The sequence below is a fragment of the Mizuhopecten yessoensis genome, unplaced genomic scaffold (genome assembly GCF_002113885.1).
Source record: "Mizuhopecten yessoensis strain PY_sf001 unplaced genomic scaffold, ASM211388v2 scaffold10905, whole genome shotgun sequence".
Taxonomy (NCBI): Eukaryota; Metazoa; Mollusca; class Bivalvia; order Pectinida; family Pectinidae; genus Mizuhopecten; species Mizuhopecten yessoensis.
The window spans coordinates 65667-89160 of record NW_018408780.1 but is presented as its reverse complement, the minus strand read 5'-3'; the positions used below and the strand labels follow the sequence as shown (position 1 = coordinate 89160).

The following is a 23494-nucleotide window of genomic DNA, read 5'->3' as shown; positions in this document are numbered from 1 at the left end:
TCTTCACGATCAGTGGTCCGCACTTCCACCCAAACAAATGATCCTATTTTTTATCATGAAATAGGCGAACTAATAGATGAAAGTTGGAAATATAGATAAACACGGTACTTACTACAGCCTGTGTCTTGTCCATGTATATGGGCTTTCGAACGGTATGATGGACTAGTTATCTCATAAACATTACGCCTCGGTGTCGCACATGGCTGACCCCACAGTCTCCACCACTGTGGCCTAGTCGCATTACACATATACACAAAACATATAAAAACATGGCAAACTTCCATAGAAAACGTGACAGGGCTTGTTGTACATCAAGGTTAGATGTTTCATGGCTTTTTATTGTGTAGTAAGTTACTATATGTCAAACGATTTTTCAGTTAATTATGTCATGTAACCATCTAACCACTGCTATGACATAGCTAGGAGAAATAACATATTTGTTGAAGAGTGTGCTGTATGGTTATTAAGTGAATTTATTTTCTTTTTGAAATTTGGAACTTTAAAATTTTGAGTAATATAAATGTTACACCAACCTACTAATCGAATATTTAATATCAAAGAACAAAACTATTTTTTCTCTCTCATTTCCGCGTGTTTAAGATAAAGCTGTCCAGGATAAGAAAGGGAAATGGTGTATGAAATTTCAATTTTACAACCCGTTTCACGTAACGTGACGTAACAATTGCTCAACAATGACGTGAAATCACGAATTATTCGATTTGAATATTTTTCTTTAATTCACATTCTTATTGTCGAAAAGATTGTTTCATCAATTTCCTAGGATAGATATTTTGTTTCAAGGGTTTGCAAATATATTTGAGCGCAAAATTATCAACACAATCACTTTACATAGGGCAATGTCTGATGTCCGATGTCCAATCCTGTTGACTTATTTGTCCATTTATTTTGACGGTCATTTTCTTCTAAATAGCGGGATGATGATGATGATTGCGTACCGTTAGTTTTTCATTCCTAATATAACATTTACCGACTGTTTGTGGAACCTCGTTTCGAGAAATACAGCATGGCAGTCCTCAGTGTAGACCATATTTGTTGTTGTCTATAAGAACCCGAACCTATCTGCAAAAACTCAAACTTATCAAGAGTCATAACAATTGCAATATGGATCGAATCTTAGAAAATCAATATTGTAAGTTAAAACAAGTGTACGGCGGGACACAACAATATACGCCTGTCGAATGCTATATATTGTTATATACTTTCTTACATTGAAATAAGATCTGCATCATTCTAAGAGTGGTTAGCTCTCCGGACAAAATAAAATACTGAAATGAACAAAGGGCAATAACTTTTGGAAAAATTGTCAAATCAAACTTTTTTAAGGGAGACACAACTTCATATCATGATTACAATGTATACTGTACCAAGTTTCAAAGAGATCGGTCGAAAAATGTAGGAGGAGATTGCCGGAAACAAAATTTTACGCCGGACTGACGGACGGACGGAGGGACGGAGGGACAACCCCATACCATAATACTTCCGTCAAATTTGACGGGCGTATACAAAATCCATATCAGCGGAGAAATTCGATATCATCTTACCGCAGATAAATGCTAAGTTTATTTCGTACTTTGCGAGCTATCGTAAACGTCTGTTTCCTTTGTCAAGCAAAAGTGTATATGACCGGTACATAGACTCTAAACAACTGAAAACAACTCGCGAAGCCTCAATATGCTGAATCAGTAAAGTCAGCTGCCAGAAATAGTTTACACTTTTAGCTTGACAAAGTAAACAGAAGTTTTCAAACGCTCTCAAAATGAATTTTGAATTTTGTTTTGTTTTCAAAATAAATTAAACGTTTATTATTCATACCTAACCGATTAATCTTATTCCGATTCCTACTGAGGATGCATCGGAACATTTTTGCTCAGTAAGAAATCTCTGGTGATTTGTGTTACATTTTACAAATTCCGTTTGATATTGTATTCATTCTTTGACTATATTACCCATTATGCTCATGTATATATACATTGTATACTGTGTAATTACGTTATTAGATTTAGTAAAAATACCCATAAATATCAAGTTCTTCCTTATTTACTGTTACTTTCAGCTCGCTCCTAAACACTGTCAACATATTTCAGGAATTGTGGGAGTTTGGAAGCAAAACTGTGAAAGGTAGGCTCAACGCCTATGGAAATTTAACATTAGCGTCGGCCCCCGCTTGGAATTTCAAAACAAGATAAATACAAAAAGGTATGGGTATAGGAAGCTTAAATCAGGAACAGTTATCTTCGGAATTCATTTAATGACAAATAGGACCTGATTGACTTATTGACTCATTGACTGTGTCGGTGTTAAAGGTGTGGTAATACAATTCCTTCTAAAACATTTAAATGACCCAATTACCTTAAAGTTATATCATCATCGTGTGCAATATATTCCAACTGTTTTTTTGATACCAAATATTACACTATTTCAAGAAAATATTGTTCTCTTTATTGTATATTACAGCAGAAAAGTATGTGAAATTTCATTACTAAAGAGAAAATTTCCTTTTTTGACACGTTGATTTACGTAGTTCTTAAACCAGTCTATTTTTCATACTTGCTTGAAAGTTGGCTACTAATAATAACTTTCAACACTAGGAATTTCCAACAAATATGACAACCGGTAAATTTGTCATATAACACTTTTGATTAAAAAAAGAAGAAAAACATAGCTTTCCTTCCACTTTTCCTTTATGTTGTGTTTCTTCATGACCAAAGGTTATTGGGTCTTGATATTTGGCAAGTAGTTTGTTCATGGGAATGGATTTAAGTTTTGTAAACATCGATGACCTTGACCTTCGTTCAAGGTCACACAATTAAATTTGCTAGAATAAAATTTTTGTATGGGGAGTCAGACAAGGATATCTTTCGTTACTTTATTTGTTTAGAGTTAACGATTTAAAACAATGTAATATTCCTTTATTTTTTGAAAAGTAAATGGGCAATAGGCAAGATAAAATAAAAACTAGAACTGTAAGGTTAACTAATACCACCCGCTCCCATATAAACGAGAACTGTAGGCAAAGGGCTAACTAAGACAAAGCATTGTAAAGCATTTCATACTCACCCATCGGTAATTGTTTAAGCATATAGTAGTTAAGAAAGAGTTGTCAAGACAAAGATTTTTAACAAGGGCCATAACTCCCGAAAAATGGTCGAAATGAAAAATACCGCCCTGATGAACGACATCAGGGGGTAATTCCCATATCTGTAAACTTTCATTGAAATCGGCCAAGTAGTTTTTGAGGCAGACAGAGTTTTTTCAACAAAGGGCCATAACACCTAGTTAAAGGTCGGAATGAAAACGTGCTATTTGGATGCACAATGTCAGGGGGCAGTTACCATATCTATAAACTTCCGTTGAATTTGGCGCCATAGTTTTGGAGGAGGTGTCTGGACAAGTATTTTTCAACAAAGGGTCATTTCTCCTTAAAAAAAGCGGTCAGATTGAAAAAACAATACCTGTATGCACAACACCAGGTAGTAGTTATCATATCTGAAAACTTTCGTTGAAACTGACCCCATGGTTTTGGAGGGCATGTCCAGACAAGGATTTGGCAACAAAGGGCCATAACTTTGTAAAACAAGGGTCAGAATGAAAAAAAATAATACCTGCATGCAAAACTTCAGGTGATTGTTAACATATCTGGGAACTATTGTTGAAATTGGTCCATTACTTTAGAAGGAGTTGTCCGGACAAACTTTTTCTACGGACAGACAGACGGACGGACAAGCTGATTCAAGTATAACACCCTTACTTCGTTGCGGGGGTATAATTAAGTGTATAACAGTTTTACTATTAAGGTTATGTTATTATCTTAAAACGATTGCATATCGTTGTCTATAACACAATCTCAACCTTAAGTAGTTCTCCAGAGGAACGATTACTTTGGCAGAATACATATTCATAAGTTATTACTGTTGAACAAAATTTTCAAACAAACCTTATATAATAAAGTGTTTTGGTATAATACAAAAACAGAAAATGTATCGGTATTTATCATAAATAACATTGATAATCAAATCTTCATGATTATGTGAAATTGGCCTTTGATCATGTTTGGCATGCTATAAAAGTACTTTACCGGTTTTGATCTTTCATAAAAATGATTCATAGACATAATATATATATGGAAAGTTTTTAAAGAAGTTTTAACATAAACATGTATTTTTACTTTTAGGAAAGGTGATAAATATTCATTTTTATGCGTTACTTATAAAAATTATATTCATTTAATTACCAACTTGAATTACACAACTTTAATTTGTTCCTTCTCTGTATGTCCCTGTCTGTGAAAAGTCGTTGTGTGTCCTCCATTGATAGGTTAGGTATTTGTGCTTCCATTACAAAAAATGAAAACTTCCCATTATCAGTTTGAGGAACCAAATGCGGATACTTGCGAGGTTCCAAATGTTTTCCTTAATAGACAGGATGTAAACATTTGTAAATGCTATGACTTGTGATCCCGGATTTGTGATTACTCTAATAATAAATTGCATCATGGCCAATATGAAATAATCGCTAAATGTTTGAAGAGGCACTTACCATTGTCTTAACCAAAGAAGCAGAAAATATCCCCGCCGAATTGATTGCTCATTTGTTGTGTACTGTCTTTATGCGAAAACATAACAGGCCTGTAGCGCACCTTCTTCATTTCATTTACATTCGATAAACTTGTGCAAATATTACCTTTGAGCATTTAAAACAAAACCTGCCATCCTATTCCATTTATAAAAGAAGATGTGTTCACTTAAACTACAAAATGTCAGCATTTAAGCTTCTTCGTCTTAACATAATATTCTTTTTCCCCTGCAACAAACTCTAACTATAAGAACGATCTAATGATGTTCCAGATAAAACTAAATTAATGTTTTGTTGCCTTGATCCAAGGATGTTCTTAATCATCATTAAATAAAAATCCGTTTAGCGATACTCAAAGAGAAGGATTTTAAGGAGATATTTTCCAATAAAGGGTCCAACCCTCTTACCCAAGGATGACACATCCTTCATTTATACAATGGTGAGTCTTTTCAGCCTAATAATTATCCACACTACTTTGGTCAAATTCCATACAGCCATTCTCGACTAGTAGGCGTTTTTAAGGAAAAGTTGAAAGATTGACGACGGACGCTGCACCGCGGTATAAGCTCTCTTTTTCTTTGGAAATTCTAATATGAATTGCGTAATTTTGTACAAAAAACACCGGACTTTACAAAACAAATAGAAAGATTTTTTAATTTTAAAAATCGCTGGATGTGAATAGAAACCTTCGAAAATAAACCTCAATGTTTTCACACATCAATAAAATCTTTCGATTATGTATCACATGATTTTGAATATATACAAATCCATCACGCAATTAAGAGTATAATTAACAAGTTTTATAAACTATAACAGAAGTCTGGCAATATAAATCACTTGAAATATATCAAATATTGCAATGGTGAACTAGCCATAACCCTTCGTACTAAATAGTATTCTCCTCCGGGAGATAAATCATCGTGTTCACGTCATACAATGTTGACGTCATACAATTCATGTATTGCAATAATCACAAACTCTACATCTTTACTATTCAATATATATGATATATGACGGTTTTACTGATATAATCCTACTACTTATATTGGTACTATCCTACGACACTTGCTCCTATTCCGCCAAAGATGAAGGTGACTGCCTCGCCCTGTCCACCAAGTCTGTCTACTGTACGTAAAGCGTACTTTCCCTCAATCAAGTGGTCTACGGAGGTGACATTCTTACTTAAAACTTTAACCAGAAGCCAACCATCCGCATACACCCTGTATAAAGCCCAGGACCGTATTGCTGGAGAATCCTCTGCTTGCCATGTTACAGCTGTCCCGGTCGCCAAGACATTTTGAGGGGTTGGCAATGTCCAAGTTTTATTCAGCCAAGTCATTTCTGGCGTAATGGAAGGATAATTGTATATGTGAGATTTGAACATGTCGCTTATCCTATCTGTATTTTGAACGAAATATTTAGCACTGAAAAACACATTTCCCAGACTTTGCTTTGATCTGCGGTCCCGTGATTCAATAACTTGTCTTTCTATCTCGGTAACGGGCCACGACTTGGTTACTATGGCTGCAGCAAAATTACCAGCATATATGTGTCTCTTGTGTTGATTTTGTTCTGTCCACCAATCAAGGAGGGCCGTGTAACTTTGAGCAGGAGGATCTATCTGCCAGTACAGTTGTGGAGTAAAGTAATCAACCCATCCATTCTCTAACCAGTTTCGTGAATCTGCATAAATTTCATTAACCGCGTTGAAGCCTACAACATGACTGGGGTGACCAGGTTTCCATATCCCAAAAGGACTAATTCCAAACATGACAAAGGGTTTTCTAGCATTTATGCCTTTTGAGATGTTTTTGACAAGTTTGTTGATATTGTCTCTTCTCCAATCGGAAAGCAACATCTTACCTCCATAACGACGGTATGTGTTGGCGTCTGGGAAGTCTTGGTCACCTACCGGATATGGATAAAAATAGTCATCAATGTGTATCCCGTCAACATCGTAACGCTCCAACACGTTCATGAAAACATTAAAAGTAAAATTCTGTACGCCGGGGTCGCCCGGGTCCATCCAGAGGTCTTTCCCATATGCATAGCACGCACTGCTAAAACGATGGGATATATGGTTTGCCGCCAAATCCGATCTCTGTGTACTTCCGGCACGTGCTCTGAAAGGATTGAACCATGCATGTAACTGCATATTTCTATTGTGAGCTTCTGTGACGGCAAATGCTAGTGGGTCGTAAAGAGGACTTGGCGGCACTCCCTGTTTGCCAGTCAAATAGGCACTCCATGGCTCGATATGAGAACTGTACAATGCATCACCCGAGGTTCGTATTTGAAAAACGACGGCATTAAAATTTAATTCTTCAAGTTTGTCAAACATTGCTATAAGTTCCTGCTTTTGCTGACTTGAGGAAAGGTGAGGAGATGACGGCCAATCGATGTTAGCAACGGTAGCAATCCATACTCCTCGAAACTCATGAACCGGCCAGTCAGCATCTGTAAAACATACAGTTCCGTAGAAATTCACCAATTTAACAATATTTACGAGACAATGATTTTCAAGTTTTAAATTATTTTCCAAGCGTTATTTGTAAGGGCGGGATTGTTGAACAAAATCTAAACTTCGAACTTTCTTTGAGCTCACCACTCTAACATATCGAACAGTGTGTACTGAAATCTATATCTCAATTGCAGGAGCATTAGCTGTAAATCACTCATATTTCCCGAGATGCATGTGTCGCGTAAGTTCAAGAGAAAGGTCGATGGCGATACGGAGACGTATATATTTATTTCACGATATCGAATCCTCGCGAGTATACCGTGTACCAATCACATTCAAACAATTCTAGCTATTATGAGATCGGATAGTATGCATGGAGCTGCCCACTATGAAGGGCGAGAAAAAAAGCGGGTGAAAACAATAAGCGCAAATTTCGTTTTGAGGACTCAATACATAAATGTATATATATAAAAAATAGATCTATAACCTTTGTAATTATCGTAGATCTTTTCAAAGGACATCTTTTGGAAATCCATCAATTGATCTCTTAATGTGGTGTCTAAACACATTATCTATACCCTGCTAAACAAAACGTTTAAATATGGTTTTTAATTTCAATTTTAACAGGATTTTATTGATTTTCGTATATGTCAATTGAATTGGACATCGAGCTAGATGTATGTACAATGTAGGTATATTCTATCACAACAATCCAAATAAGCAGTGTAGGGGAAATAACTCAAATTTAGCTTGTGAAATAAATATGTTTAACTATTCAATATTCATTTATCGTCTGTTTGTTTATGTTTTGCATATTAATAATTAGCAAATCATGTATATTTGTTGATAACACATCCTTCATAAAATCCATGGGCTACAGGCCCAAAAGTACCTGTGTATAAACACATTGGCTATCCACCCACTGGATATATAGGAGAAGTTGCTGTACCAAGACGTACATATTTAATCTGTACACGTAAAACAACATAAACATTGATTTAGTATGCTTTAATGTATTTGAATTCGAGGTATAATAATAAGATGACGCATGCAAAAGAGCTAGGAAATGGACTGACCTTGACTATTCACGTTCGTATTCCCTGACGTCATGATCGCGAGCACCAAGCTAATGACGGTTATCTGTAAAAGTTAGGACAACATAAATAAAACAGCATAAAAATACAGATATACTGGATAAATCTGGTATAGGTAAGGACATGATGAGGACAACAATAATAATATGGCTGGTAGCCAGCCTACCTGTTGGCCCGTCCTCATGTTTCTATAGTTAGAAGTCTCAATATTCGTCACGCACATAACCTAGAAGATCATGTGAACACTTTGGTGGGGCTAAATTGGTCCACACCTGGTTAGTTTAACGACAGGTTAACAACTTTTTAACAGGAAGATATTCATAATTGAGCATTTGTAAATTAAATGATTAACATGTTGATGTTTTCGATAATAATTATACAGGCTATACATTAAATTTATAAGAATCAATAAACTGAAAAATATATGTAGATGAATAATGAATTCGTTAAGCGTGCAACATGATTCTGTCAACTAAATGCTTGGATAGCTTAACTGTGCGTTGGTATGTTTTTCCAATGCAGGGCTATTGTATCAAGCTAACAATGCGTACTACAGATAATCGACGGCGAATCAACCTAGATAAGGCTAGTATGTGTATACACGACTGTGTTACACAGAGTAAGATCAGATACGGTTATATCGACGATGACCTAACAGACATTGTATACGTACCTTATTAAGGAATCTTGAATGGTATAATCGCAAATACATCACCATATATATCATTCACCAAATATTCCCAATATCACCATATTAACGAATCTATCGCGAGTTACTTCCTTCTTTAGTATGACGAAGTAATCCAAACATGTATACATCACAGGTTTATATAGTGACTTCCTTGTTCACAAGGGGCTTTCTTGACTGTTGATACAAGTTTTATGAGGCTTAACCCGGATCTATATATAACTAGATTATATCGGCTTGTTGACTATAAATAGAAAAGATGTACATAAAGAAAAAGGCACAAATAACCGAATATCTTGTTGATACTTACAAAATGTATTTGGCCGGTCAATAGGAGTTATATAATTAACATCCAAAGGAAAGGACTTTGTGATCGTCATACCAATGATATATACCAAAGAGATTACATCAGCGAAAAAGCTCGTTATAGACAGATTGTAAACATGATCAGGTGGACTACTTGCTTGACAGTGCATAGGAATGATATAACATAATAATTCTGTCCGATCGTACATGTTTACTCTATTGATAATATAACTTAAGCATTGAACCCTGAAAGATTATCCTGCAAAAAATCCTTCCATTTCATTTGAACCACATCTACCCGTTTACATTAATGTGATATTTAAGGACATTCTTAACAGACCGTCAACACAGGATAAGTCATTAAGGAGAATAAAAGGTCGACAACACTTGTTAAAGTAAATAATATAAGCAAACAAACAACTAAAAGACAAAAGTTAAAGTGACTATAATCAGTTATACCTGTTTTGAACAGACTAGCAGTTATTATGTAGTTTATAATTGTAGAGACACCTACTGTTTCTAAAATACAACAAGAGAATACAGAAATGTCACTCGAACCAATAAAATCAGAGGCACATAAGAACATAAAAATTATTAACATGGACACTCATTTCCATCGCCTTTATAAGTCTGTATCTTTAGAAACTCTGTGTTATAAGTTTGTTCGTTAGTAGTCGACATCTATCACGGAAGTCGTTTTATTTGGCGCGATATTCGGAGTGAGCTCTTGAGCACCGATTCAATTGTGACATGTAAACATCGTAAGTAAGGAAAATCTAGATCTCGCTATGAAGAAAGGGAAAATCACGATCGGAAAGTCGAAATCACCACGCTTACAGTACAGATAAGCAGTAAGCCGTCTATGTTGATCATGTTGTAAGTTAAGATCGAGAAAAGTGACTGAAATAGATAAGTCAGGATCCTTGATTGAAACCTCTGGAAAATATACGACATATGTTGTCTATGAAACAGATATACATAGAGTAAATCGGCCACATGAGGGACACAGTCTGTTCCCGTGGTAATGCCTAGTCTGCTGAAACATTTGCCAACATATACTCAACAAATATATTGTCAAACAGGATCTCAAACATTTTCAAAATATTGTCCTTAGTATATTTCATATTGAAATTTGATGTATTTTTCACAAAATATGCTCCAGAATAATTCACAACCGTATATTTATATCGTCGTACGTCTTTCTTTGAAAAGAAAAAGATCTCATAACCAGAGAACGTCAGCGTTCCTGCAGTTTTGTATGAGGAATTGTAGTGTAAAGGGTTGAAAGGTCAAGAGGATATTCAAGATTGATCAAAGATATTTTGAATTCTTAAAAATTCCCTAACCGTTTATTACACTTTTTAAGTATTCTGTTTCACAATACGACTGCAACACTGATTTAATGATACTGGACATGGTAATGAACATTTTGGAAATGACTTGGTTGAATAACTAGAAGAACCAGCGACAAAACGTTGTTTTTGAGGAGAGTGGTGAAGTTATATAATCAAATGTAAACGAAGTAGGTCATTATCCTGTCAATAGAGCGTGTTCGGAAAGATTGTAATACAGAAGCGTGATTTGCTAATATTTCCATTTCGACAAAATGGAAAACGTATAGGTATAGTGTTCCCTTGGTTATCTAGCAAGCCTAGTACTTTCTTCTAGTAGGTAATGTAATAGTGTTTGCAGACAAAAACATAAATATTATACGACATAATCTAATTACTTAGGATATATATCTTACTGATCTATAAACGATGAAACACTAGTCTAGTTTAGATCAGTGAGCGCTGTATAGGGTCTTAACTTAACCTTCCTATCAGCTCCCCAGTCAGTATGGGTGCAACTTTGCGACGTTTCAATGTTAAGCACTTTACTGCATTTTGCTTTAGCTTATTTCATCTGTAGACGGATCGACGACAGTCTAGCAAATATAAAGCCCATGAACTTGGATTGTTCAAATGTGGCAAAGTGACTTGAGGGCGATATTTGCACCTTTATGGACTTCACGTAATGACAAAATGCATGAACACCATTTACATGGAAAAAAAATAAAACCGCTTGCATCGGCCTATCTTTGAGGTTTGATTAAATATTGCTGTCCTGGATTATTTTTTCCAATTTGATTAGAAAGTGTCGTTCTGTTCTGTATTTTAAATGAAGTTTGGTAAATTATCTCTAATACCAGCTTCTTGTATATCTTTTATGATGCCGTATTTACACATTGAGTAATAAGCCTTTTCTAGGTTAAAGAGGATAAGTAAGCCTTTTAACGGTTAACGAAGACATAGACAAAATTATGCTTCTTTAGAAAAGCCTCATGAACAAAGGTTTCAATTTGAACCAAAAGATTGTTTGTACCTCCTTGATCTAAAACAACTGTGATGTCGTGATATTATGTTATTCGACTCTAAATACCATTACACATTGGAATGGTATAGTGTGCGTAACATTGATTGCACATTGGTATGATATAATGTACGTAACATTGATTACACATTGATATGATATAATTAATATACGTCTATTTGATTACACATAAGTATGATATAATGTACGTACAGTAACATTGATTACACATTGGTATGATATAATGTACGTTATATTGATTACACATTGGTATGCTATAATGTACGTAACTTTGATTACACATTATGCTATAATATACGTAACGTTGATTACACATTGGTATGGTATAATGTACGTAACTTTGATTACACATTGGTATGCTACAATGTACGTAACTTTGATTACACATTATGCTATAATGTACGTAACTTTGATTACAATTTGGTATGGTATAATATACGTAACTTTGATTACACATTGGTATGCTACAATGTACGTAACTTTGATTACACATTATGCTATAATGTACGTAACTTTGATTACAAATTGGTATGGTATAATATACGTAACTTTGATTACACATTGGTATGGTATAATGTTCGTTACTTTGATTACACATTATGCTATAATGTACGTAACTTTGATTACACATTGGTATGGTATAATGTACGTAACTTTGATTACGCATTGGTATGGTATAATGTACGTAACTTTGATTACACATTATGCTATAATGTACGTAACTTTGATTACACATTGGTATGGTATAATATACGTAACTTTGATTACACATTGGTATGGTATAATGTACGTAACTTTGATTTCACATTGGTATGCTACAATGTACGTAACATTGATTACACATTAGTATGGTATAATGTACGTAACATTGATGATTATACATAAGTATGATATAATGTACGTACATGTAAGTTCGATTTCATGTTGGTATGATATACTATACTTAACTTTTAATACTCATGGATTGATGTTTCATATAAAGATAATCTCAGTTAAGTTTCCATTATTTATATTTTTTAATGAAAAAAACAAATTGAGAATAATGTGGAGATTCGTTTTATCCTTTGGGTTTCTGAGCGATTGCAAAATACACTTGCAATACATTTTTTCATTACAAAATTTCAAATAAAAACAAAGAAAATGTCATCAATATTGTTTTTCACTGTCATGTCGTTATCTTTATGTTGTACTTATGACATCACATGTATTATTACATCAATTATGTGACGTTGTTATTACGATGAGTTACAGGGAGATCTCATGACCAAATACATGTGTGTTATTCTCCTGATCACAAATCGAATTTATATATTTCTTTGAATATTTAGTTTTGAACTATTTGCTTAATAAATCGATTAGCAAACATGTGTATATCCAGTTGTGTTGTCGTTAGAACAAATAAACAATATACTGAATAGTTATATTTGCGTTGTTAAGTTATACATATGTACATGTATATGTATACTATATACAATGAAGTTGTATTTGTGTTAATTTTACAGCAAGGAGGGTGCATGTTTTTCATATTTTAGACTCCTCATATGTAAAAAAACGAACCACTATATTTTAGCTCTCCTTGAACAAAGTACCTGTAAGATACTGTGATGTCACGGCGTCTGTCCTTTTATTGTCTGGCATCAACTATAAGCAGCCTCTTCTCAAAATCCATAATGTTTAGGTATTGATACTTGTACATGTAGCTGCAGCAGTCTAGGGTGAAGTATTTTATACAGGGGACATTCGCCAACTTGCATGATCGCAAGGGTAAGATATTTATACATATATAGAACAATATATCATCAAAATAACTTTTTCTCTGGAAACTATAATACAAGAATTAATCAAATTTGGCCCAATAGCTTCAGTCTGTTTATTGGATTTGATAACAGAATCATTTAAAAGGATTTTAAGCTCAGAGGGGCCAAATATTTAAAAACAAAACCCACATTCTTGTTAAGATTTACATGACCTAGAGAGAATATATTTGACTCTTTTTGGATGAAAGGATATCAGGTGTTACTTGAATGAATGTCTAATTTCAATGTTAGTAACAAGGTAAAACGATACTGACCCTGCTGGTAGAATATCAGTTCCCGAGGTAGGCCGTAACTTTCTGTAACTTAGTTAATAGTTTTATAAGCACATTTCTCTTTTGACGTGCTCCTACATATATTCACTGTTTTGATCCCAGAACAACTGATGAGTCCTAAATGGACAATTTGGCTATTCAGTGCAGGAAATATGTTAATTGGCTTTAGATTTCTGCATCAGCAGACTAATTGTTTTATTAGAGTTGATGTTCATGGAGCATCTACTATCGGCTCGCGGAATCGGTCCTGATGAGAAGAAAGTCCGTGCAGTGATCGAGACTAAACAGCCTTCAATGTAACAGTACAGGGGAGGTAAGAGTTTTCTCTGACTAGTAAACTATGTGGGAAGGTTTATCCCCGATCTATCTACAGTGGCCGAACCATTGAGTAGACTCACTAAGAAAAGTGAATCATTTGTATGGGAGAAAGCACAGGAAACGGCGTTCCGAGAGTTAAAAGGTGGACTAGCTACTACCAAGACTTTGGGATACTCTGATCGAAAGGCCAAAACGATTGTAGTCACAGATGCTAGTCCTGTCGGATTGGGTGCTGTTCTAGTACAGGAAGTCAACGGAGAGCATCGTGTCATATGTTACATTAGTAAGAGCTTGACCGGCACAGAGCGTAGATACTCGCAGACAGAGCGCTAGGAATAGTTTGGGCCTGTGAACGTCTGCATATGTACCTGTATGGTACAGAATTTGAACTACATACTGATCATAAACCGATATAATGTATTTATTCTGCTACGACTGCTGTGAGGGCGAGGGCTCGTATACACCGATGGGTACTTAGACTCCAACCCTACCGTTACACTGTGAAGTACATGTACCTGGATCCAAAAACATAGCTGATAGTTTGTCAAGGCTAATTGATGACAAGGGCAGGGGAGACAACTCGTGTGATCTTAAGAACAACTTCACATCGGGCGACGATGAATATGTGAGATTTGTGGCTCAGACCGCAACGCCCAGAGCACTGACTACTCGCGAGATAGGGGAGGCTTCCGCAGTAGATCCGGAAATGATCGTCTTGAGAAAGTGTATAGGAAATAACCACAAGTGACACAAGTTGGAGAACAAACACTATCTACCTGTTAAAGATGAGCTATGTGTCATAGAACAGCTCATACTGCGCGGTACCAGGATTTTAATTCCTGCAGGTCTGTGTGGTAGGGTCCTTGAGATCGCGCATGAGGGACACCCGGGCATAGTTTGTATGAAACGACGCCTCCGTACCAAGGTATGGTGGATAGGAATAGACGGAGATGTAGACAAATTTTGCAAAACATGTCATGCATGTCAAATAGTGGGCATGCCACATGCGCCCGAACCGATGAAATCAACAGAATTGCCTACCGGTCCATGGCAACACTTGTCTGCAGATCTCATGTCTCTCCTATCAGGAGATTATCTTTTTGTGGTTGTTGACTATTATAGTCGGTATTACGAAGTTCACACCATGAGGACCACAACTACAGATCGAATCATCCGGAGGTTGAAACAAATGTTCATGACACATGGACTACCGGTTTCCATATCAACAGACTATGGGCCACAGTTTAACAGTGAATTATTTGCTGATTTCCTTTCAGAACAGGGGATCAAGCACAGAAAAGTCACGCACCTATGGCCCCATGCCAATGGAGAGATGGAGAGGCAAAATCTAACTCTACTGAAAAGGGTCAGGATTGCCCAGATAGAGAGGAAAGACTGGAGGGATGAGATCAACAAATATTTAATGTGTTACAGGACAACACCTCATTCCGTAACAGGGGTGAGCTTTTTTTTTGTTTGTTTGTTTGATTTTGTTTAACGTCCTATTAACAGCTAAGGTCATTTAAGGACGGCCTCCCCTGGGTGCAAGATGCATGCGTGTAGTGTATGTGTGTGTATATTGGGAGGCTGCGATATGTTCGTGTTTGTCTCCTTGTGATAGCGCGAAACTGATGCCGACTTTATAGTGCTACCTCACTGAAACATTCTGCCGAAGACACCCAGCAGGACGCCCCACCCGGTCACATTATACTGACAACGGGCGAACCAGTCGTCCCACTCCTAATTTGCTGAGCGTTAAGCAGGAGTATAAACTACCATTTTTAAAGACTTTGGTATGTCTCGGCCAGGGGACAGAACCCAAAGCCTTCCTCACAGGGGCGAACGCTCAACAAATGGCCAAAAGTGAGGCATTGTCAAGGGAGACATTAGGAAGAAGAAAGTTATTTAGAAAGGAGAGAAGAGATAAGGTCCCAAATTNCAACAGGGGTGAGCCCAGCTGAACTACTTTTCAAACGTAAATTGAGGACACGTTAGTAGTATTCAGGAGATGATATGCATGTACGCGATCGTAACAATGAACAAAAAGGAAAAATCAAAATGTACGTGGACAGGACGCGTAACGCCAAAATCAGAAATGACGTCAACACTGGGGACACTGTTCTTCTGAAACAGGACAGACAAATAAATTGATCCCAACATTTGAGGAGAAGCCATACCAAGTTATTATATTGTACTAGGTCAGGTAACATGGTGGTTGTAGGAAATGATGATTTACAATACCGTAGAAACATCACGAAGGTAAAACGATACCATGAGCGCGAGAACGATGTAAGTGAAGAACCAAACCAATCTAGTCGGAACTTGGAATTCAACTCAACCGAGACACCCGCTCCAAATGAGGACTCGAATGTGTCTCCTGATCGAGCAATAACTTACGAAGACCGTGCAACACTCTCTGAGCGCCCAGTGAGGTCTACCAGACTCCTTTCAAGATTCAAAGACTTTGAAGCTTCAATTAAATGAACTTTTCTTATAGCGGCTTTATTTTATACACACATACTGTTGCGGAAAGCAGTGTTTTAGTTTCAGTTATTATGGACTGTTGAAAAATAAGTTTTTCAAATTATTAAGTGTTCAATGGTTAAATGGTTCATAACCAGTTTGAGAATTATAATTTGTTATTCTGGAAAAGGAGGAATGTAGTGTTTTAGTATTTCGTATCATAATTCTATATTTACATTTGCCCCCGCGCCATCCCATTACAACAGTGTTAGAGGGCAAGTGTAATTATATAGGCTATAACTACCACTGCTCGACTATAATTACAACTGTCTGTTTCAGGTGTAGGAATTTGTAAACAAACAAAATGGCCGCCTGAAATGTATTTTAAGGCAGGGCAAATGGTTTTTGTAGGAATATGTCTTAAAAAAGAAAAACATGTAAATATAAAAAATATTTGGTTGTCTGGATGTAATTATTGTTGATATAATTACAAGCGGCCTCTGGCATATCTACCATAAAACCCTAGCGGGTTTATGGGATTTGCCAGAGGCCACTTGTAATTATATCAACAATAATTACATCCAGACAACCAGTTATTGTTTAAATAATTCATAACTGCTCCCTCCGGGTACTTGTATGTTGGTATACTCCCTGAGCATGCGCAGTTGTCTGGTGAATAAATAAGCGGACACTGAAGTTATGGCTTTAATGCGTTTGATTTAATTCGAATCGACAATCATCAAGAGTGGGAACTCAACAGTAGGCACTTATTATTTCCTTGCATTTCTAGAGAGTCTATCACATGTGAGCATACGGGACTGTTTTCTGCTTTGTCCCGAAAATATGGTTGAAAAGAGTTTCCTCATACTGTTGAATTACCTTCCAATGATTAGACTATGCACAAACAATTGAGGATTTTTTTGCGTATTTTAACTAGTTCGAAGTAACACGAAGAGCTTAGATACATGTGCTACGTTGTATGTCGTCTTTCAAGAATTGCATTAAAGTATGCCTATGAAAACACTGCGATAATTCAACCAGGTTTTGGTGGTACATGTAGTATCATTAAGCCATGAGGATTAAACAGAAAACAAAAAAGGAATTACCCTGCTGAGGGCAGTGGAGAAATGGCAAACGGGGCAAAATTGACTGAAATGCTAACATTTCATAGTCAGTTTGTTTTACAAAATTGTGTTAATGTCTATAGCCAACGGGTATCATGAGGTTACTTCCATTCTCACCTCCAATAAAATAAGGTGAGCGATGTAAAGCCAATGAACAAGATATTACAAGGAAACAAAACAAAACAACATATACAAACTGTATGAACAGAAAATATGTGCTCGAGAATAATTATTTTATTTAAGAATCTGAAGTTTTATGAAGAATATGTTTAATGTATGAAGGATTATGTGCAGTAATTCTACAACAGGATCAAATGACCTAACTATCCTGTCCTGACACATCTTCCTGATTTTTTTAAAGAGATATTTAAAACTAGCAAAGTTCCAAAATTCCCAATCATGAAAAAAATCCAAATGGTATTCCCATCAATAACCGTGCAGCAATGGTCCTTCTAACTTCCGACCAACAGCGATTACATGATGAACATTGCATTTATGAAAGAAATTAACAATTATAGGCCTGTTAGGTATTTAGAGTCGAAAAACATAATATCACGACTTTAAAGTGGTTTCAGATCAAGAAGGTACAACAATCTTTTGGTTCGACTTGAAACCTTTGTTCATGAGGCTTTTCTAAAGAAGCATAATTTTGTTTATGTCTTCTTTAACCGTGAAAAGGCTTACTTGTCCTCTATATCCTAAAAAATGCTTATTACTCAATGTGGAAAAATGGTATCATGAAAGATCTACATGAAGCTGGTATTAGAGATAATTTACCAAATTTGATTTAAAATACAGAACAGAACGACACTTTCTTATCAAATTGGAAAAAATAATCAATGACAGCAATGTTAAATCAAACTTAAAGAAATTTTAAGATAGGTCGATGAAAGCGGTTTTAATGTTTTCCATGTAAACGGTGTTCATGCATTTTGTCAATACGTGAAGTCCATAAAGGTCCAAATATCGCCCTCAAATCAATTTACTACAGTTGATCAATCCAAGTTCATGGGCTTGATAGAATGTCGTCGATCCGTCTACAGATGAAATAAGCTAAAGCAAAATGTAGTAAGGTACTTAATATTGAAACGTCGCAAAGTAGCACCCATACTGACTGGGGAGCTGATAGGAAGGTTAAGTTAAGACCCTATACAGCGCTCATAGTTCTAAACTTGACTATTGGTTCATCGTTTATAGATCAGTTTTAAGACATATATCTTAAGTTATTGCATTTTGTCGTCAAATAACGTTGTCTACAAATACTATTACAGTACCTACTTAAAGAAAGTACTAGGCTTGTTAGATAACCGAGGGAACTCTACCTATACGTTTTCCATTTTGTCGAAATGGAAATATTAGCAAATTACGCTTCTGTATCAGAAACTTTCCTAACACTCACTATTGAAAGGATACGGACCTACCTCGTTTATATTTGATTCCAAAACTTCGCCACATCCTTTTAAACCACGTTTCGTGTCGCTGGTTCTTCTAGTTATTCAACCAAGCCATTTACAAAATTTTCATTACCATGCTCAGTATCAATAAATCAGGGTTGCAGAAGTATTGTGAATCTGAATACTAAAAAAGTGTAATAAACGGTAAGGGATTTGTTTAAGAATTCAAAATATCTTTACTCAATCTTAAATATCCTCTTGACCTTTCAACCCTTTACACTACAATTCCTCATACAAAACTGCAGGAACGCCGACGTTCTCTGGTTATGAGATCTTTTCTTTTCAAAGACGTACGACGATAAAATTAGTCGGGTTCTCTACAATTCTAAACTATATGCTAACTGCTAGTCTGTTAAAAAAGGGTATAACTCATTATAGTCACCTTTACTTTAGTCTTGTATTTGTTTGTTTGCGTAAATTATTTACTTTAACAAGTTGTGTCGACCTTTTATTTTTCCTTAATGACTTATCATGTGTTGAAGGTCTGTTAAGAATTTACTTAAATATCACATCAATGTAAACGGGTAGATGTGGTTGAAATGGAAGGATTTTTTGCAGGATAATCTACTGGGTTCAATGCCTAAGTTATATTAACAATAGAGTACTTATGTACGCTCGAACAGAATTATTATGCTATTTCATTCCTATGCACTGTCAAGCAAGCAGTCCACCTGACCATGTTTCCCATCTGTCTCCCTAACCCTAAGTATCAACAAGACATTCCGTTATTTGTGATTTTCTTTATGTACATCTTTTCTATTTATAGTCTACAAGCCCATATAATTTAGTTATATATCCCTCCAGGTCAAGGTCAGTCTATTTCTTAGTTCTTTTGCATGAGTTATCTTATCATTATACTTTGAATTCAAATACATACAATTTCGTTACCTTTTTATAAGTCCTGCATGTCGGACGTATGTCTTCCCAGGCTCATTTGCATCTTCATGATAAAAGGCGTCAAGATTCCATCTCTCGGGAGGAATCTCAATTACGTGATTCTCTCCCTCGCTAAGCACGCGCCAAAACTCATCAAGGTTGTCTGCGCCGGGAAACTTACATCCGACGCCGACAATGACGATCGAATCGTCGTCATCCATTTTCTGTAAGAAAATGCTGAAAAAGCAAAGGGGATTGATATTGAAATAATGCCACTTATATTCTCCATATACATGCATTGTTATTATACGTATGAAAAGTAATGTGGCATGAATATCACAGCGTTCTTGAGATATAAATTAGGTTTTAGCTCACATGCCCATATTTTCCATAGTTGCTGTTTTGTTGTCCCCAACCTTAAAATTACTCAAAAGGAGACTTGGTTTATGGGTTGAAGCGTTCGTTCAGAGTGTCCATTTAAACATGTTTTAGATTACTGGAATTCCAATTACTGGAGTACGGAAAACCGCTTAATAATAAAATATTCCACCTGGTTGCATAACGAATCAAAACAATATCTATAATTACCAAATTCCAAGTTAAACATAATACCAACAAACAGTATATTAAATTTTAGAGTAGGTTTTGGATGTCAGTTAATGCTGCAATTGATTTCCTTCGTAAGTAGTTTTCAAAAGATACGATGGTGATTTCTTAATTTCACTTTGATTATTATTTTTGTGCTCAAAATTCAAAAATGATATCTTTTCCGCGTTGATCTTTCATTTTGCTGTGTTAATAGTTTACTACAGTTGTTAATGCAATGCATTTGACCAAAAAATGTATCTATCGATAACATTCTTAGCTTTCAACATACAGTGTATGTATCAAATGTTTTATCCTGATTTTAAGCTGACAAAATCTGTCTTTGAAACCGTATTCAGTTATATGTTTGTTATTTTTTTTTAATTGATTTATGTTCGTATACCATTTAAGAAAAAAATAAAATATTTTTGTTTATAGTTTTAGTGCCCTTTTCAATGTCTTCTACGTTATTATTTATATGCTACTTTGATATAAAAAAGTTTGCTGAATTTTTAAACAAACCACTTGATATTGTCATAATTCTGCACGTCATGCATTGTAATAGACCTCCTGCATACTTTTCAATTCCAAGAACCATTTCTAAGAATTTGATGTGAAGATTACTCAGCAGAAATTTGAATAATTCTTGAACTAATATCTACATTTTTGTATTTTATTGGCACTAAAACCCTTCCATAAACCAGTATTAAATATCTTTTGGACATATAGAGCGCTATTGATAACATTAGATTTTTGGTCATAATCACAACGCAAATTTCCACAAAATCATATGTTAATACTGGTCTATGTAAGAATTTTGTCCAAAGCAAAGTTGTCATAAAGTGAAATGGTAAACAGAACCTTTTTACTCATTTCAGTAGAGGTTCTGTTACTGAAAAACAGTGACACTTTCCCATTGTTGCATTTTATTGTCCCCAAATAATTGTATTTATTCGTTTGTTCTATCATCTTTGTTTATAATCTAATGAAATGGTTTGTTGTTAATTTCAGAGATGCACGCCTCAAAGGGAAACCATTGTTTTTGTTTTGTCTGGATTCGTTGGCAGTATGGTTATAAATCATCTACAAAAAAAATTAAGCAATCATTTAACATGGACTTTATTCGAAGACATTAGATGAGCTAACAGTCGGTTGTCCATGCGATTACCTGTATACATGTAACCACAGTTTGACGACACTTATGAGAAAATATTTACATTTCCACTGCAAAGAGCCTAGATATTTCTACTGGGCCCAATGTATGTTATTTTCGTATAACATGCATTGGGCCATTGTGACGTCGCTACGCTTATTACGTCATAACTGTAACGTTGGAGATTACATTGCTCCACTGTCAACTGGTGGCTGTTCTCTGTATGGATTTACCCTGACGTTGAAACGTGTTCAGACTAATACTATGTCTTTATTTCTGCGTGAACTGTAAGTTGATAAACATAAAATGTAAATATAGATATTGGTTGTCATATTTCTGACATGCATTGGTGTGTAACATACATTATTGGCTTACCTACATAGTGAACATAAGCTAATGTATGTTAAATATGACAACCAATCCTTAAACAAACTTTAGGAAGACTGACATTGTGTTTAAAAGTTAAGTGTACTCCGGGAATATGCGAATTTCTTTAATCGTTATTTCGGGGTGGCTTTCTAGCAACAACTTTCATTAAAACCATAAGATTCTTTATCAATATTCTTTTATCAAACATTGTTTAGCAATATCATAAAATCAACCTAACTAGTTAGGTCGGATATTATGTGCCGTCAGCAAATTCTGAAATGAAATTCTTTCGGTTTGATTAGTGTTCTGTTTATGCAAATTATCTTTTAAAATATTTAACACATATGCGTTGATGCTGTGGATAGCTCACTGGGAAGTGGTGAAATTTAGAATGTCTAAATGTTTAGAAATAGTGAGGAAAAACATGTATCATCCTAAATATATGCTAACTGAGAGATAATGAATCGACAATGATCCATTGAGATTTACATGAATTTAGAATCCCTGTCCCATTGCACTGTTGTTTTTCTATATATAGTAACCTCCCTTAACTTTCGTTCTTATTTCGCGAAACAAAAGTGTAAGCCGGTTCATTGGAAAACTACATTATATGTGGATAATGGTGAAGAGAATATGCTCTTTGAATGTATTTTTCGACACCTGTTTGATAATTAGATAAAATTAACAAGTTGAGTTGAAGGGAAACAATGAAAAGATAGCGAATTTAGAAACAAATAATTGCAGAAAATGGTAGGAACGTTACGATATTGACAATTTTTGTAACATACAATTATTGAAGTTTTTCCGCTGACAAAGTTATACGTCGCCTGCGATGTCGAGGACGAGTGAAGAAAATAAGTAGGACGCGCTCGTATATGGGCCTCATTCAATTGATTATTTATAGACTAGGAGGTATCCAAGGTGATGATAGGTATCTGCCATATTATGATCGATTTCAATGTTTGTAGGGAGACGAATATCTTTTTTTCAATTCAGTTCAATAGTTTATTGCTCATTTATAGTTATATAGTAACGTGAAGGCAAATAACAAAACAACAAATATACAAAGAAACTGCAAAAATGAACAATATATAAACTTACACAGAAGGAAGACCCCCAGTTCTCAGTTCAAGTGACTGTTTTATGTATAAGCACGAGTCAAATATAAGCTGCATATTGTCAGAAAATAAAATATGCGATATAGTATTTGTGTATAGTATACATGTTTTGAATATATTTACTTAAATAGCCCTTTCTTAGCTGTGCATTATAGCCAAACCTGAAGAAGAAATGTTCTTCATCTTCTAGAACAAGACAACTTTAACATACTCTTTGCTCTCTAGTGTTTTTTCTTGATCTTTCTATTGCTAGTTCAAGGTTATGCTCACACAATCTAAATTTCGAATGCAACATAATTTACTTGTATCCGTCATCGATTGTAGTTTTCTGAAAACTCTGGTTTCAAACTCTAGAGCCTGCTTACAGAACGTAAGATGAATTTGTTCCATGGATGACTTGTCAATGATTTCAAAGTGATCAAATTTTGGT

At 35.3% G+C, this 23494-nt stretch overlaps 1 protein-coding gene across 2 annotated transcripts; it reads right to left on the bottom strand.

The window, feature by feature from the left end:
* Window positions 1-5231: 5231 nt before the first annotated feature.
* LOC110463429 (UPF0748 protein YngK-like) lies at window positions 5232-9006 on the bottom strand. 2 transcript variants are annotated; one of them, XM_021518022.1, is made up of 3 exons: window positions 8822-9006; window positions 8131-8194; window positions 5232-7050 (listed from the first exon to the last, which is right to left on the bottom strand). In XM_021518022.1, the coding sequence occupies exons 1-3, from the start codon at window positions 8873-8875 to the stop codon at window positions 5645-5647; spliced, it is 1524 nt and encodes a 507-aa protein (XP_021373697.1). In that variant the 5' UTR covers window positions 8876-9006; the 3' UTR covers window positions 5232-5644. The 2 variants fall into 2 exon arrangements, with proteins under 2 accessions (XP_021373697.1, XP_021373696.1); XM_021518021.1 differs by lacking the exon at window positions 8822-9006 and adding an exon at window positions 8315-8404.
* Window positions 9007-23494: the final 14488 nt, after the last annotated feature.